General features: G+C 40.8%; 1 protein-coding gene across 1 annotated transcript in view; it reads left to right on the forward strand.

Moving 5' to 3' along the window:
- The window catches only part of ENDOD1 (endonuclease domain containing 1), a 32547-nt gene extending 22352 nt beyond the window's left edge, over positions 1-10195 (forward strand). Inside the window, exon 2 of the mRNA XM_053561986.1 lies at positions 5985-10195. Within this exon, the coding sequence (XP_053417961.1) occupies positions 5985-7187 (1203 nt within the window). The 3' untranslated portion in view covers positions 7188-10195. The remainder of the gene's footprint in view (positions 1-5984) is intronic.
- Positions 10196-18012: the final 7817 nt, after the last annotated feature.

Consider the following 18012-nt stretch of genomic DNA (forward strand, 5'->3'; position numbering starts at 1 on the left):
AAAACTCTTAGGATGGTGTCTGGAATATAACGCTCAATGGATGGTGGTTGTGGTTGCTGTTGTTGCTATCAGTTTCCTTTTATGGGGCTAGTTGTCATAATATATTAAGTCATACAGGCTTACTAAATATTGTTGAATGGGGGGACTACTTCCCCCCCATTACTCCTTTTCAATTTTTCATTCTTTTTGTTTCTTACATGCATTTTATTAAGAAAATTCAAAGTTTTCCTTTATTTCATTCTGAAACAAGAAACCCCTTGGATTTAATAGCTTTTACTGTTTGGCATGAGGAAACAGACCAGCTCATTGACAGAAACAATTTTTTTCTTTGTACTAAATTTGAAAAGGAATTTATTATAAGATTATATAGGCTGTAGGAGGCTAGTGGAGTGGGGAGAGCTCATTCTTCTGAAACCCACTTAACATGTTGAGATTAGCAAAAAAAAAAAAATTCCATTAAATACAGGAGCTGTATCAAATTACATCTGCAGCCCAGAGGCACTAGGTCATCTGGGATGTGGATCAGACAGAGAGAGCTTTGTATGTTACCTCTATGTCTAGAGATTCCACTGAAAAACCAAAGGGTAAGATTGGTGGTGTGTGCAGAAGGGCAGAGGCAATACAGAGATTGTCATGTGAGGTAACCTCTAGCATCATAAGTGTGTTTTTGTCTTGGGAGCTGTGTTGCCAGTGATTTTCTGTAATTGCAATAACCAGATCCTTAAACTTTGTCTGTAGGAAGCATGGAAAAACATATGTGCCCTTTAAGTGACAGGGTATCACAAAATATATTAAGATTCTGAAGTATTTTAGTTAAACACACACACACACACACACATACATTTACAAACTTTGGCATTCGTTCTGAAAATGAGAGCCTACTAAGACATACTTGGTTGTTCTGTAGACTTATGTGAGCATAATAATGATGGGGAGCTGGTGTATTTGTTTTATTTAGATTTTTCAGATGATTCCTCAACAAAGGCTATTAAAACTTCAGCCATCTTGGGATCGGAATAAAGTTTTCTCATAGGTTAAAAAATTTGTGTTAAAACAGAAAGCAAGTTGGTATAATGAGCATTTTTCTCAGTGGAGACTGGTTAACAGTGTATTACACGTAAAAGGCCCTGTGATTTAGTATATTTTTATAAATGATAGGGTAAGTTAACTTCATAATGTAATGTCTGATTTCCTTTTGAATACTCTAAGTTGCAAAATATAAAAAAATAGAAATCAATTTCAGTAAGGCAGAAATATCTGCATGAGCAGATAAAAAGAGTTATGGGTAAATGATGATGCAAAGGAATTAATAAGCAAACAGAATCAGACTATTTATGCAGCGGCCTGTGTGATTTAGGAGTGGGCTGGGGGTCCTTGTAGCCTATTAGTGAGGGGCTTTAGCCTGTAAAGTTCTTGGCCCCATCAGTAAAGGTGTTAAAAAGTACTGCTTCATTTATACTAAACACTTATTCAGGAGGTGGTCTAAATATAAAAAAGAGACTTAAGTGAAGTAGATAAATTTGGCGGAGATGAATCTACAGTGTGTTATGAAAGGGGACAAGGCACCCTGGAGGAGAAACGTTTCTAGCCTGAGATATTGGACAGAACATCTGGCCAAGTGCCTGTTCCGGTGTGGAATTCCTCTCCTCCCACCACACACATGGAAACATTGGATAATAGGGATACATACATTTTTAAAAAATAATTTATATTTGGGCCAAAAAAATGAGAAATATTCAGGTGCCAGAAATGTGTAAGAAATTAATAGTCAAAACTATGTGTGGGAAGCTACAAGGACCCTAGGGACTAGCCCTCTAATCCTGCTAGAGACAGAGCCAAAGTTACATACCCTGCTCATGACATGGAACTAAAACCAGGCTCGCCGAGTGAAGCTGAAACTGCTTCAGCTCTGCTCAGCCAAGCAAAAACTCTCCCTGCAAGTTGTTATGGGAGGCAACCACCTTTGCCATGCCATGAGTGTCACCCTCCAGAGGCAGGCCTTGGGCTGGCATCTTTCCTCCCTGTGGCTCCGAATTTATACTGCTTTCTCCATGTGGAAAACGTGCACGGAGCCATGTCCAGAATAACTGAACTCTGTAAGGCTCTAACAGAGACAACTACAAAAGCAGTCTTACTGGGTTTTGATTAATTTGTTGGGTTTTGTTTTTTTTTCAATAAAACATTTTTTCCGTAAAACACCATGGGCCTCTCATGAAGATAAGATCATCGGAAAAAATTGCAAAGCCCTTAAGTATACCCTCCACCTTGAAGTCAACCAGTGGAAGGAACAAAATAATTGAAAAAACAAATAAAAAAGAGAAATCTTGAGACTTTAAAATTAGCATGTCTAAAGTATTAAAAGAGAAAATGGAATTTCACAGAAGAAAAACCTAGGAGAATTTGAAATAAAACCAAGTAGAAATACTAAGAAAGGGGAAAAACAGCATGGTAATGGCACAAAAACAGAGAGGTAGATGTATAGAACAGAATACAGAACCAAGACATGAACCCAGCTACTTACCGTTATTTGATCTTTGACAAACCAGTTAAAAACATTCAGTGGGGAAAAGATTCCCTATTTAACAAATGGTGCTGGGTGAACTGGCTGGCAACCTGTAGGAGACTGAAACTGGACCCACGCCTTTCACCATTAACTAAGATAGACTCTCACTGGATTAAAGATTTAAACTTAAGACATGAAACTATAAAAATACTAGAAGAGAGTGCAGGGAAAACTCTTGAAGAAATCGGTCTGGGTGAGTATTTTATGAGGAGGACCTCCCGGGCAATTGAAGCAGCTTCAAAAATACACTAGTGGAACCTGATCAAACTAAAAAGCTTCTGCACAGCCAAGAACACAGTAAGTACAGCAAGCAGACAGCCCTCAGAATGGGAGAAGATATTTGCAGGTTGTGTCTCCGACAAAGGTTTAATAACCAGAATCCACAGAGAACTAAAATGTATAAGTGAGAAAAGAACAAGTGATCCCATTGCAGGCTGGGCAAGGAACTTGAAGAGAAACTTCTCTGAAGAAGACAGGCACACGGCCTATAGACATATGAAAAAATGCTCATCATCCTTAATAATCAGAGAAATGCAAATCAAAACTACTTTGAGATAATCATCTAACTCCAGTATGATTAGCCCATATCACAAAATCCCAAGACCAGAGATGTTGTCGTGGATGTGGAGAAAAGGGAACACTTCTACATTGACGGTGGGAATGCAAATTAATACATTCCTTTTGGAACGATGTTTGGAGAACACTTAGAGATCTAAAAATAGATCTGCCATTCATTCCTATAATTCCTCCACTAGGTATATACCCAGAAGAGAAAAAATCACATTATAACAAAGATATTTGTACCAGAATGTTTATTGCAGCCCAATTCATAATTGCTAAGTCATGGAAAAAGCCCAAGTGCCCATTGATCCATGAATGGATTAATAAACTGTGGTACATGTATACCATGGAATATTATGCAGCCTTAAACAAAGATGGAGACTTTACCTCTTTCATGTTTACATGGATGGAGCTGGAACATATTCTTCTTAGTAAAGTATCTCAAGAACAGAAGAAAAAGTATCCAATGTACTCAGCCCTACTGTGAAACTAATTTATGGCTTTCATATGAAACCTATAACCTACTTATAACCTAAGAACATGGGGAAGGGCAAGGGGGGGGAGGATGGGTAGAGGGAGGGTGATTGGTGGGACCACACCTACGGTGCATCTTACAAGGGTACGTGTGAAACTTAGCAAATGTAGAATATAAATGCCTTAACACAATAACTAAGAAAATGCCAGGAAGGCTATGTTAACCAGCGTGATGGAAATATGTCAAATGGTCTATAAAACCAGTGTATGGTGCCCCGTGATCACATTAATGTACACAGCTATGATTTAATAATAATAAAAAAAAAGATTGGACACAGAACTTAAAAAAAAAAAAAGACTACCTCAGCCATCTATGATTGTTTGAGAAACTAAAACTTTTCTCTGTCAAAGAATAAGATTTTTGCATTTTAAAATTTTCTAATTATTAGTTTGGCTAAGTGAATAACTTACTTTATAGTACACTGAATTTTTTTTTATTGTTTGGAATTCACTGTGTGTACAAAGAATTAGGCTATACTGATTGCATTTGTACGATAAAGTCCCTCTTGTAATTGTGTCCTGCCCCTAAGAGATGTGCTAGACACCGTGACCTCCCTTCCTCTCCCTTCTCCCCACTCCTTCACTCCCCTACCCCCCTCCCCTTGTATTAGCTCATCTACTGCCTTCATGTTAGAATAGAGGACATTAGATTCTTGCTTCTCCATTCTTGTGATGCTTTACTAAGAAGAATGTGTTACACCTCCATCCAGGTTAATACAAAAGGTGTAAAGTCTCCATCTTTTTTAGTGGCTGAATATACATATACCACACCTTGTTAATCCATTCCTGGATTGGTGAGCATTTAAGCTGTTTCCAAATTTTGGTGATTGTAAATTGAGCTGCAATAAACAGTCTAGTGCAAATGTCCTTATGATAAAAGGATTTTTTTTTCTTCTACGTAGATGCCTAGTAATGGGATTGCAGGTTCAAACTTGAGTTCTTTGAGGGTTCTCCATACTTCCTTCCAAAAAGGTCATAATAGTTTGCAGTCCCAACAGCAGGTTACAAGTGCTCCCTTCTCCACATCTGCGCCAGCATCTGCAGCTTTGAGTCTTCGTGATGTGGGCCATTCTCACTGTGGTTAGGTGATACCTCAGGGTAGTTTTGATTTGTATTTCTCTGATGGTTAGGGATGATGAGCATTTTTTCATGTGCTTTTTAGCCATTAGTCTGTCTTCTTTAGTGAGGGTTCTATTCATCTCTCTTACCCAGTGATATATGGAATTGTTGGGTCTTTTTTGTTGATTAATTTTAGTTTTGTATAGATTGTAGTTATCAAGTTTTTGTCCGATTCATAATTTGCAAATATCTTTTGCCATTCTGAAGGTTGTCTATTTGCTTTGGTTGTTGTCTCCTTAGCTGTACAGAAGCTTTTCAGTTTAATTAAGTTCCATTTGTTTATGTTTGATGTTGCTACACTTGCCACGGCCAATAAAATCTTTCCCCAGGCCAATATCTTCAAGTGTTTTCTCCACACTTTCTTTGAGGATTTTTATTGTTTTATGCCTTAGATTTAAATCTTTTATCCATCTTGAATTAATTTTTGTAAGTGGTGAGAGGTGCAGGTCCAGTTTCAGTCTTTTACATGTGGATATCCAGTTCTCCCAGCACCATTCATTGAATAGGGAGTCTTTTCCCCAGTGAATATGTATATTGATTATAATTGGCATATAGCACATATCTAAATTGATCAAAACAGAACACAAATTGTTAATGATAGCAATTGTCAGGAGGAGATTAAATTCAAACAGGAGTTGGTCTAGTTTGAATTTTAGCTTTGCCTGGTAAGTATCTAAAAACTGATATTTTCTTCCATTTGACTTAAATGCTCTGATTAGAGTTGATTGCTTTTCATATATTCATAGATGTGTAAACGTTCATTAAGAATGTGTGCATCAAATTGCAGCTGACTTTGGTGGCTGATTACCTGAGTTGAATTCCTGATTTTGATGGTCCTGTTGAGATCTTTTCTCTCCTTATTTCCATTTTTTACAATTACTTTGAATCTCATGGAAAAATATTTTAAACAACAGCTATTAAATTCATAAAACCACAACAGATGAAGAAAGAACACCACAATGGTGGTTATGAGTGTGAGTGATGGATGTTACTGCAGAGCAGGGCTGTGAACAGCCTCTTTGAAAGATGCTTTCAAACACCAGGGTTGTGGGGTATTAGAATGAAGAGTGTGTGCACCAGAGAGTCGCGTCCTTCTAAACCCAAGTGTTAGATATGATGACTTCTCTAGGGTCTTGGCAGAACGATTCATGTGCTCCATCCCTACTTTTAACAGGGATGCCTCTCACCACTTGTTCTCTTCTTTCAGATTGATGACCCCAAAAGCACCCTAGAGGAGGGGGTTGATGAGGCTGAGGCTATCACCTCTGTGAATAATCTGGGAAGCAAGCAAGCCTTGAACACAGATTACCTTGATTCTGATTACCAAAGAGGACAGCTGTACCCGTTCCCCCTTAGTGGTGATTTCAAGATGGCTACATTCGCTCTCACAAATTCAGCTCCAATGACTCAGTCTTTTCGGGAACGGTGGTACATGAATCTCAACAGCCTAATGGACCAGGCCTTGACACCACAGTGTGGCAATGGAGAAGACCTATATATCATCACAGGCACGGTACCCTCGGACCACAAAGTCAAAGACAGAGTGATGGTCCCTGAGTTTGTTTGGTTGGCGGCCTGCTGTGCTGTCCCTGGAGGAGGCTGGGCCATGGGCTTCGTCAAGCACACCCGGGACAGTGACGTGATAGAGGACGTGATGGTAAAAGATCTTGAGAAGCTGCTTCCATTTAACCCTCAGCTGTTCCATAACAACTGTGGTGAAACTGAGCAAGACACAGAGAAAATGAAAAAAATCCTGGAAATGGTTAACCAAGTCCAGGATGCAGAGCGAGCAGTGCAGTCTCAAGAGCGCTCTGTTCTCCTCTCCAGCACCAGGAACAAGAGGTCTGCTCTGTCGCCTCCAGAGGCATCTGAGAGAAGTAGCAGCTTTTTGGGAGGACTCACGGGCTTCATTGCTACCCCTTTCATCAAGCTTTTCCAGTTGATTTACTGCCTTCTGGTAGCAATCCTGAAGAGCATTGTCTATTTCCTGTGGTTTGTTACCAAGCAGGTGATTAATGGCCTAGAAAATTGCCTTTACCACCTGGGATCAGCCACCATCTCATACTTTGTGGCCATTGGCGAAGAGTTGGCGAGCATACCATGGAAGGTGCTCAAGGTCATGGCCAAGGTTATCAGAGCTGTGCTCCGGATCCTTTGTTGTCTACTGAAGGCTGTTTGCCACGTTCTAAGCATCCCTGTTCGAGTCCTTGTGGAGGTGGCCACTTTCCCTGTGTATACCATGGGCGCTATTCCCATTGTGTGCAAGGACATTGCAGTGGGGCTTGGTGGTGTTGTCTCTCTGCTGGTTGACACTGCTTTTGGCACCATGGGTGGCTTACTTCAGTTTGTTTTTAGTGCCTGCAAGAGGTTTGGCTCCAAGGTTACTTTCGACAATTCTGGGGAATTATAGAACTCAAAAATCTAATCGTGTGTACGCACAGTGAATTTGAAAGCTACAGTATTTTGTCTTTAGAATGGGTTTCTGTTCCCTGTTGGTTTCATTATATTTGAGGTTTTGGTGGGGGTATCTGCTTGTGTTTTGCAATTTAGACTTGACACAAGAGAAATGCTCAGGGTGAGATGAAATGTCCTGACCTGCTGTGTTCCTGCAGTTACATGTGCACGCTCACAAGCCACTGAGAACTGCAGTTCCTCAGCCTGGCACAGATGACCACCTGAAATGCTCTGGTGTTCATTTGTGATAATTAAAAATTACAGAAGAGGGAATAATTAGGAAGAAGACAACTTTTAACGCAAGGGTTTCTGAGAAAAGGAGAATGGAATCTTATTCCTCCTATTACTCTTGGAGACTTCAGGCAAAACAGATAAAAAAAAAAAAAAAAAATCTACAGTTTCTTGGCATTTGCTTCTCTTTCTCCCTGACTTGGAATGATCTTGATGAAGTGCAGATGATGCTCCTCTCCTGAAATAACTTCCATAAGGATATAGAATTTGCTGCATCTCATAGCTTTCCATGGTTCCCAAGGACATACAAGGTTTTAATTTTTTCCCCAAGGACTTTTAAAGTTTAAGTTGAATTTTGCTGCATTTTTCTTGTGGATAATAATAAGCATTTTTAAAAAGCATTTTTTGTTAATGATAAGCACTTGATGCCAAATGTGGCATAATGAAGTTTATAAGGGCAAAGATTTTTTTGCCCCTTGAATGGTATAATACAGTCCTTGCAGGTATAAATAAGAGAACAAAGGGGGCCAGCCCTGCTCTTAATAGGTACCATGGATCCAAAAACATCTTTAGACTTAGATTAACTTGATATATATTAAATCTCTGACAGATAAGAAACATAATAGATCTTTCTAATTCATCAAGTAAGTGTCTAATACAGTAAACCACTCTGACTTATGTCCCAAAATAATTGTTTTGGTATAACTATATAGAAAAGAGCCACAAAATTAAAATTAAAATTATTCTGTATATCTCTGAAAATATATACATAAATATTTAAGTATCACTATCTCTTAGGAAACTATTTTTAAAACATGTTTGAGACTGTAAAAGGTAATCCCCCCCTCCATGTAAGTTAAGTTTGAGAGATCATTCATAATTGTTTGATCAAGCGCCTGTCATTTTAAATCTTGTACTAAAAATGGTAACAAGAAGGACCAAACTTTGCTGTGCTTTCCACTGCTAGAGCGGAGTTATCTGGATTTTTTTGAGTGTTTTAAAGAGTTTCTGCATGGTAGGAAATGGCCAAATGTGAAATATTGAGGTTGGAGCTACAGCCCATGATCCATTGAAAAGTTAGATGCAAAAATCTGGAGTCTAGAAAGGTAACAAACAGAATCCCATGTCGACCATTTATATGGGGCTAGTGGATAAGGAACATGAGCATAATGAGGGTTACATTTTGCAAAAATATAGTTGAATTGCACCCAGAGGAGACTAATAGGCAAGCTGCCATCCTGATCAATTTGTGATTCAAGGTTGGAGAGTGTGAGCAGCAGACCAGCCCCTGCAGTGAGATACACACTCAATCCATCTCTGACTCTCACAGCAGCGTTTTAGCAACACTTCTCTTGGTGAGCATAAAAGTCTGTCATTGGACATCTCTTTATTTCAGCAGTGTGAAGGTGAATGGAAGGCAGAGAGTTTGCCTTGGTACTGATGGGTCAAACATCCAGCTGGATAAAGGATCTTAGAAATGACCACTGGGATAGTCTGACCAATCTCATCTGATAAGCAAGCTGAGGCCCAGGGCAGCAGTAGGCTGGCCCTCAGTCTCATGGCTGGCTGAGGGCAGATCAGGAGCCGAGGTGATCTGCATGTGCCCCATCACACTTGGGGTGTCAAATACCGGGAGCGTGTGCTATTATTTAGCTCCTCCCTGAACCATGGCAGGATATTCTTGTCTATCAAATAGATTCCAGGCCTGACCAACCTATTGAATCTGGCGTGTGTGATAAAATAATTAGCCATCCACATATGTCCTTGTTAATACACCCCATGGAACCCTTATTTCCTTATAGCACATATTCACATACTGAAAGGCCCAAAGCAGGCACTCACGGCAGCGTGAGCGCCATAGCACCGTGCAGGGAGCATAGCATGCAAACTTCTTCTTGAGAATCGTTAGGAAATACCTTCTTTCTCACTGCCAGTTCTTGAGTGTCTGTTTGTTCTTGTGTGGCCTCTTGAAATCTGGGAAGGGACAATAAAGTAAAAAGTTTCCTAAAGTTAGGTGCCTGAGACCCTGTGCCCTGGACTACTAGTGTTAGCTGTGACTCTGGTTCGCTGGAACTGCCCGCATAGGGCCTGAAGCCCCCCAGTTGGCTGGACTGCTGGCCTGTTCCCAGTAATCTGCTTTGGGCTTTGGGGTAAAAGTTGGTTTGATGAATCCCAACTCAGGATTAAAGACTTTTGATCTATATATGGAACTTATCTTGGCTCTGTTATGTTCTCAGGCCCCTGGGGAGATCAGCCAGCTCTCCAGCATTAAGGAGCTGATTTTTTGGTTGGGGATCAGCTATATCTTTGGATGTTCCTCTTTTCCATTGTGCTTTTGAGCTCACTCAGCATCAGCCTTTCACCTAAACGCACACTAGGGTGTTGGGAGATGGAGCCAAAATGAAGCATTCTTCATCCATTCAAGCCTGTGTTCATCTCTCCCACGTGTATTTGCACATCAAGGTTGCGGAGACAAACAATGCGTGGCTCTCATCTTTGAGGAGTTCAAAATCCGGTAGTGAGAATACCTGGTATGGTGGATACTTGTAACACATCATGGTAACTGCAGCAGGCAGGTACCAGCACCACGCTCCTGGAGCCCAGGAGGAAGACCCACAGAACCACGAACCTGAGGGAAGCCTTTATGGAGGGTGTGACAAAAGTCAATTTGACATTTTCAAGCCATGTACAATGCCATGCACCTTGCAGATGCTAAATAAAGTAATTATTGACAATTCATTAACAGTTCTGTAAAATCTCTCTAGTGGTTGAAATGGGGATTGGGAATTACCTGTGATTCCCCCCATCCCGCCCCCTAATGTTCTTTCACATTAGCTCGAGCAGTTTCCAGTTACATCTGGCTTTTGTTTATTTTTTTAAAATTTTGAGGCATACATGAGCCTGAGATTTGCCTCAGTTAAATAGGCCTTAGAACTTTTTCTTTCTTTTTTTTGACAGGGTCTCGCTCTGTCCCCCAGGCTAGAGTGCAGTGGCGTCATCCTAGCTCACTGCAGCCTCAAACTCCTGGGCTGAAGTGATCCTACCACCTCAGCCTCCTAAAGTGCTAGGATTACAGGTGTGAGCCACTGGACCCTCTCAGAACTACTTTTCATTGTTCTTTTTTTGGAAAGTTGTTTGAGACAATGAGTGTTTTCTTCATAAATAAGCACCACAGGTTTGTTGCTTCACTGAGTCTGAATCACAGAGATAATAATAGGAACAGTCTTCTTTGTTATGGTGTGGGAAATAATAAGCAGTCTCTGAAGGAGGCCTGCCCTTGGAGCCCTTGGGAGGGGCAGCCCCTCTGGGCTAGAGGTGGCAATCATTCTTGCCTGTCTGTCTTCTTCGGCACTTTGCCTAAGCTCACCACACAGTGTGTATTTTCCCAGGGTTACACTATAGCAATATGGTGTGGGCTGCTTAACTTTCATAAATGGGTTCCTATTACCTCTCTGTAGGTATTCCCCCCCCAGGTCATAGATTAATTTTTGAGAAATACACTCCAAAATGATTTTTAAGCTTAAATTTCAACAAAGAAAGCAATTATAACCACTTCGTTTATTGGCCACAGTGAGATGCTCTCAGGCGGAGGCTGTAAGATTATGTCTGAAGGGCAGGATAGCCCGATGGTTAAGAGCACAGCCTCCAGAGTCAAAATGATGTGGACTCACATCTCGACTTCCCTGCTTACTAACTGGCCTTGGGCCAGTTACCTCAGCTTCCTTATCTATAAAATGGGGCTAATTAGGGCGGCGCCTGTGGCTCAGTCAGTAAGGCGCCGGCCCCATATACTGAGGGTGGCGGGTTCAAACCCAGCCCCTGCCAAACTGCAACCAAAAAATAGCCGGGCGTTGTGGCGAGCGCCTGTAGTCCCAGCTACTCGGGAGGCTGAGGCAAGAGAATCGCTTAAGCCCAGGAGTTGGAGGTTGCTGTGAGCTGTGTGAGGCCACGGCACTCTACCGAGGGCCATAAAGTGAGACTCTGTCTCTACAAAAAAAAAAAAAAAAAAATGGGGCTAATTATTAGTACCTACCATAGTGGGTTGATATGAACATTGAGTTGATGAATACAAGGCATTCATTACTGTGCCTGGCACAAGGTAAGTGCTCAGTAAATGTCCACTGTTGCTGCTATACATGGTATCTGTTGTTGACAACGATATCCATACCCTGTTTCCCCGAAAATAAGACAGTGTCTTATTTTAAGGTGTGCTCCCAAAGATGCTCTAGGTCTTATTTTCAGGGGATGTCTTATCTTTCCTGTAAGTAGGTCTTATTTTCGGAGGATGTCTTATTTTCAGGGAAACAGGGTAGATCTTGGATGAAACTGGCTGAAAGCTGCCATAGAGGTCAAGATGTTTCCAGACCAAAGCTAGACAGCCAGGATCAAAGGATGGCCTGGGAGTTGAAATAATGAATGAAAATGAAGGAAGCCAGAGCCTCATCAGTGGTGTCAGTGAATATGAAGGTACAGGTGAGTGATGGACCTCAGGGCTAAAAGAAGAAGGGTCAGAAAACAGGAACTTAGCATGTTTCCAGAACAATTCTGGGAAGGAGATATAAAGCCTGTCTGGCCTCTGGATGTCCCCACCTTGCTGAGTCCCTGGTCTTGTAATAGATTCAGCTTCTTAAGAACCCTATTAACTGCAAGAGTAAATGAGACAGCGAGCATGTACAGTTTAGCCCCTAACAGGGGCTTGGCCCTGGCTGTCAGAAGTCATTCTTTTTTTTTCTTCAGTCTTTTGTGAGTTGAGCCATTATGAGTTGGTCACCCAAAAGATTAATTGATCCTGGGATATTGATAAAGTAAAATTTCTGGACCCCCATAGTTAACCCCTAGGCCCTGTTCTAGAAGGATCACCACTGTCCCCTCATCAGCACACACTCAGTATAGGCTCCAAGAGGCCATGTCTCTTCCTCTTGACATTTTTGAGTCGTCTCATCCACCTGCAGTACCTATCTGCAAAGCAGATGCCAACATGTTTGGACTTTGGAGGTTTGAGTATGATAGAAAATTGCACAGTATCTCTGCAGGTTGCATGCTAATATGCAATTTTTTAAATGAGATTATTTTATAGAGAAGAAACTATGAACCAAATGATAATTGAAAAGAAATTATAAAAATTATAAGGGGTCTGTCTATTCTAGGTGTCTTGGTGTGGCCTATTTAATAGGCCAATCTAGAACAAAAATTTAAAAAGTCAAAGGGGCAAATGCTTGGAGCTTATAGACTTAGCTCCTGAGCCACCCCTTTCATTTGCAAAGGCTGGCCTTTTCTTCAGGCATCTTTTCACTTCCTTTCTGCCTCCCACCCCAAAGTGCATGTACCACATACCTTCTGGGCTTCTAAGCCTTGACCTGCAGAACTATTCTTGCCCTTTTATCCTGATATAGTTACAACTCTAGAAAGATCATTTTTCCCAACCCAAAGCTTTCTTTCTTATGGAACGCTGCCCAGGAAGCCCCAGCAAGGATGGGGGTGGGGAGCGTCTTGCCTCACGGACGCCATCAACATAACCAGAAGGCACCTGGCTAAGGGGTAGAAATTTCCAAGTGTAAGAAGGTGGCTTTGGCCAATGCAATCACCCAAAGTTACATGATTTTAAAAGTATTTTTAAAAAGCCACAATGAGTGTTTAGTGAGAAGGACTTTGAGAATAAATATAATAGTTTGGTGCTGGGGTAGGATGGGAGGGGTGATGCCTAAAAGAGTCACAAACCAGTTCTCATTAAGTCTCATATGTATCTGTAAGCCACTCCTAAATATGACCATGTTTAGATGCTCCTTGCCCGTCCAAAGCTCACTGACACTTTGTTAATCTGAAGGTGACATTCCCATCTACATAGAGAGCCCTAGCATTTATAGAAGTAATTTCACCTACAAGGATTCATCTGACCTTTCCAAACAGTGCACAGACTAGATTATTAACAGCTGCACTCAGTTGTCTAGACTCTGACAGCAGGAGTCTCGGGCTTCTTTCCTCTTTACTTAGAGAGTGTTCGATTCTCTTTTGTTTATGAAAAAGAAGGCACACTCCCTAATATGGACCAAGATTCAGTAAAATACAGATTTTTTTTTATTTTATAGCTACAAAGAGAAAATCCACCCAATACTGTATTGATCAATATTACTTCAATTTAAAATATCACTATCTAAAACTTCCAGAAGAGTCAGTGTTATAGGAAAGGCTATGGCCTAATGAGAGCTTCCAGAATTTCTGATGTCTCTAGTAGGAAAAAGGAGCTTAAGATCAAATTTGAAATGTATCCTGCACTAAAGTGCTTCTGTAAGGAGCTATGGTAGGGTTTTGGATTTTTTGCCCGTTTTTAAGCTTGTACTTTGGATTCTGTAGCCCTAGGTTCAAAATTTAGTTCTTTTATAACACTTTTGGGAAAGTCTCTAAACCTTTATGAGCCATAATTTCATGTCTTCAAAATACAGGTAATAAACATACTGACCCAATAGAGTTTTTGTAAAGATCGATGAAATAATATACTTTGTGCATCATGAAATGTCATGGAAATATGAAGATTCATTATTGTAAGGCTCCAGGGTTAGTTCTTAATTTAAAAATTAGTGCATAGTTCATTTTGTGAAAGGTGAGTAGATGTGAATAGAAATCGGTTATCTAGAAAGCATAAATCTTAGCCAAAGATTGTACATGTTGACCATTATGTCTTGGGAACTTAAGGTCCTCAGAATTCTGCCTGTTATCTATCCTTAAGTCCTACTTTTCTTATATCCAATCCATCCCATCTTTAGTAGAATGCTCACCCACAGTAGGCCCATTTCCTTTCCTCCTGGATGAGTTCACTGAGTCCCTAAAATAATAGGCATTGAAATGAAAGACACCATACGCGTCCCATGAGCTGAATAAGAAACAAGTGTGAGAGAGTGGAAAATCGCAGCTAAGTCTCCGAGGAATGGGCAAAAGCTGCCCAGACCTCCCTCAGCAGCCTGCAGACTGATCCATCTTCCCCCAAGAACACCAGGCAGCAGCTCCTGGATGAAGTTCCTGGAGGTTGTACCAAGGGTGTATTCCCCAACATATGTGCTAATTAGGCATACGCAGGTGTGTCAGTGTTAGTACATCTAGAAGTAAATTTCCAAGGAAGTGGAAGTCCCAGAAGTGAGGACTTGGCAGGATGATATAAATCGGGAAGGTGCTCCTGGGGCAGGGGAGGCCTATGTTTCCTTCCTATACTGTTTCCGGATGTCATCATTGGTATATTTGCAAAACAAGGACAGAGGAAGCTTCTCCAGGGTCTTCCAAATTGCAGGTAATAAATCCACGCTTTTCAACAAGTGCTTTCATATTACGGGGTCATAGAGAGTCTGACCAAGTTTCATCGCATTATCTATTCTACCTGAAGGTTACTAAAAGTTGGAGAAATCCTCTGAGATTTTATCAGGAAGGGCATTTACTGATTAGTTCTGTAAATCATTCTTATCATTATTATTGTCAACATTTCTTATTTCCAGATTTACAGAATTAATCAGCAGGGTCACAATTGGGTAGTGATCAACCAAAGGGAATTTAAGAAATGTTGGTAATGCTCCTGGATCCCAGTTAACTCCCTCGCTGCCTACAGCGTCACCAGAAATCTCAGCCACTTGGCACTCTTCTGCAGGCTATGAAAATACAAATAGTCAGAGGAGAATTAATGCGTTATGTAAATACTAGCAACTTAGAAGGATTACGAAATCCTTCCCCGAGCTAGGAACAATTCCTCCACATGAGCAGTTGTTTTGGTAGGTGACAGGTGTGGTGAGAATGTTGTACTGAGAGTTAGGAAGATGCCCACCTAGGACCTGCTTCCTGTGGGATGGGAGCCTTATCTGGGCGAGCCCTTTATCATAAGGGCTGTAGACAAAGGGAGAGACCCTCTACGATCTTAGCAATAAGGCCAATAAATTGTTGTCTAAATGTCCAACATGAGGTCATACCATAATGGATCAAAGTAGAAATATATGCTTGTAAGAAATAACAGGATACTGAGCCAATTGTACTTATAACTGGTGTGTGCAAGTCAATGTTAAATAACCAGCTTCCTAGGGGGGGAAAAGTGCCCTGATTATTCCATGTGTAAATACCGTGGTGTAAATACTTCCACCACGGCTGATTTCAAGCTGCCAGTATGGATGTGACGTCACTGAAAGCAGAGTTGAGAAGAGATGTACACAGCCTGTGCTCCCGAGTGGTGCAGGTCATTGGGAAGCCCCACTACACTGCACTTCTAATCCAACTGAGTGCATTGAGATATACAGAGAAAGAACGTTTCCCAGCAGAAAAGGAGTTGAGCAGCCATAGTATGGCAGAGAAAGAAAAATTTAGTAAGACAAATACTGACCATGCCCATTTGAGTACTATCCAGGAGAGAGGAAATCTTGGCAAAATTAAACATTATTTATTTCAAAATCCAAAGGCTACATGCCCTGCCCTGTAAAATACATGCACTGTCTTATTTTCTCTCAATGCCATTAGACCTTTCTGATTGTGACCTTGCTTCCTATGTTGGTAGTAGGCACACTGTACGTGGTAAGCACACTGAAAACAGAATCCAAACCCTGTTGACAGTGCTTCAAGAGAGCCATTGGAACAAAGTGGCTTCTTGTGTAGCTTAAGAACATAATGTACTTAAAATGCTAATGGGAGTGTTTTACATATCAGTTCTATTTTCCGCATAAATTAATAAACTGTTGTTATACCATTGGCTTCAATCTCGCATGTGTTCTAGTATGAATCCCCTTCTTATAGCCTTGTTATTCCCAAAAGCTCCTCAGAGCTCACATCTAAGCTTTCAAATGTAGAAAACACCCCAGGTTCTGGTATTCAAATCAGCACAGAGAATTCTGCACAGCTGTCCCTGAAATATCACTGCCACTTTTCCACCTCCTATCTCAGAGCACATGTCTTACCACAGTAACTTCTATCTGTGTTTGGGACTCTCACATAAAAGCTATAACCCAGCTACAACTTAACAATAGGGGGAAGTGGGAAAGGGGGGGTGAGTAGAGGGAGGGGAATCGGTGGGATCACACCTGTGGTGCATATTACAGGGGTATTTGCGAAACTTGGTAAATGTAGAATGTAAATGTTTTGGCACAGTAACTGAGATAACGCCGGAAAGGCTATGTTAACCACTGGGATAAAAATGTGTCAAATGGTTTATGAAGTGAATGTATGATGCCCCATAATCATATCATTGTATACAGTTATGATTTAATAAAAAAATTAAAAAAAAAAGTTAAAAACAAAATAGATGTCTGTGCTGATACAGGAAAATGGGGCATTTATACTACTGGCAAGAACATAAATTAGTACAACCTCTATGGAAAACAATATGGAGATTCCTCAAAGAACTAGAACTAGACCTGCCATTTGATCCAGTAATCCCACTACTGGGTATTCACCCAAAGGAAAAGAAGCCATTGTATCAACAAGACACCTACACTGTATGTTTATCACAGCACAATTCATAACTGTTAAAGATACGGCATCAACCTAAGAGCCCATCAGCAGATAGCCGATAATGAAAATGTGGTATCAATATATACAAGGTAACACCACTCAGCCATTAAAAAGAATAAAATAGGGCAGTCACAATGATTCACACCTGTAACTCTAGCACATTGGGAGGCCAAGGTGGGAGGATCACTTAAGGTTAGGAGTTTGAAACTAGTCTGAACAAGAGCAAGACTGTCTCTACCAAAAATAGAAAAAAATTAGCCAGGCATGGTGGTGCACGCCCATAGTCCCAGCTACTCAGGAGGCTGAGGAAGGAGGATCACTTGAGCTCAGGAGTTTGAGGTTGCAATGAGCTGTGGTGATGATGCCACTGCACTCTAGCCAGGACAACAGAGCAAAACTCTCTGTCTCAGAAAAAAAAGAACGAAATAATGTCTTTTCCAGCTACTTAGATGAAACTGGAAGCCATTATCTTTAGTATCTCAGGAACAGAAAAACAAATACTGCGTGTACTCATTAAGTGGGAGCTAAGCACTCTGAAGATTCAGAAGGAGGGAGGAAAGGAAGGAGGGTAGGAGTGGGTTAAGAGATTCAAAAATTACCTATTGGGTACAATGTATACTATTTAGGTGATGGGTACAGTTAAAAGCTCTGACTTCACCACTATACAATTCATCCATGTATCAAAAAATCACTGTAACCCCTAAATCTACTGAAATAAAAAATAAATGTATTTTTCAAATCTTCACTTCAAAAAAAAACTTCTATCTGTGACTCAAATATCATGAGGATGTGTTGAAAATCTATGAAAACTCATCTTTTACACTTGAAGATGATAAAGTGCAGTGGTTAGAATCCCTTTGCTTGCACACAGTAAAAACCCCCCTCAAACAAGCCTAGTCTCAAATTTACTAGATCTTGTAACAAACATTTTTTTTTTCTTTTTTTGGCCAGGGCGGGGTTTGAACCTGCCACCTCTGGCATATGGGGCCAGCACCCTACTCCTTTGGGCCACAGGCACTGCTCTGTAACAACCATTTTTAAAGAGCCTATTGATATCAAGGACTCAGATGAAGACAGAA

The sequence above is a fragment of the Nycticebus coucang genome, chromosome 14, assembly GCF_027406575.1.
Source record: "Nycticebus coucang isolate mNycCou1 chromosome 14, mNycCou1.pri, whole genome shotgun sequence".
Taxonomy (NCBI): Eukaryota; Metazoa; Chordata; class Mammalia; order Primates; family Lorisidae; genus Nycticebus; species Nycticebus coucang.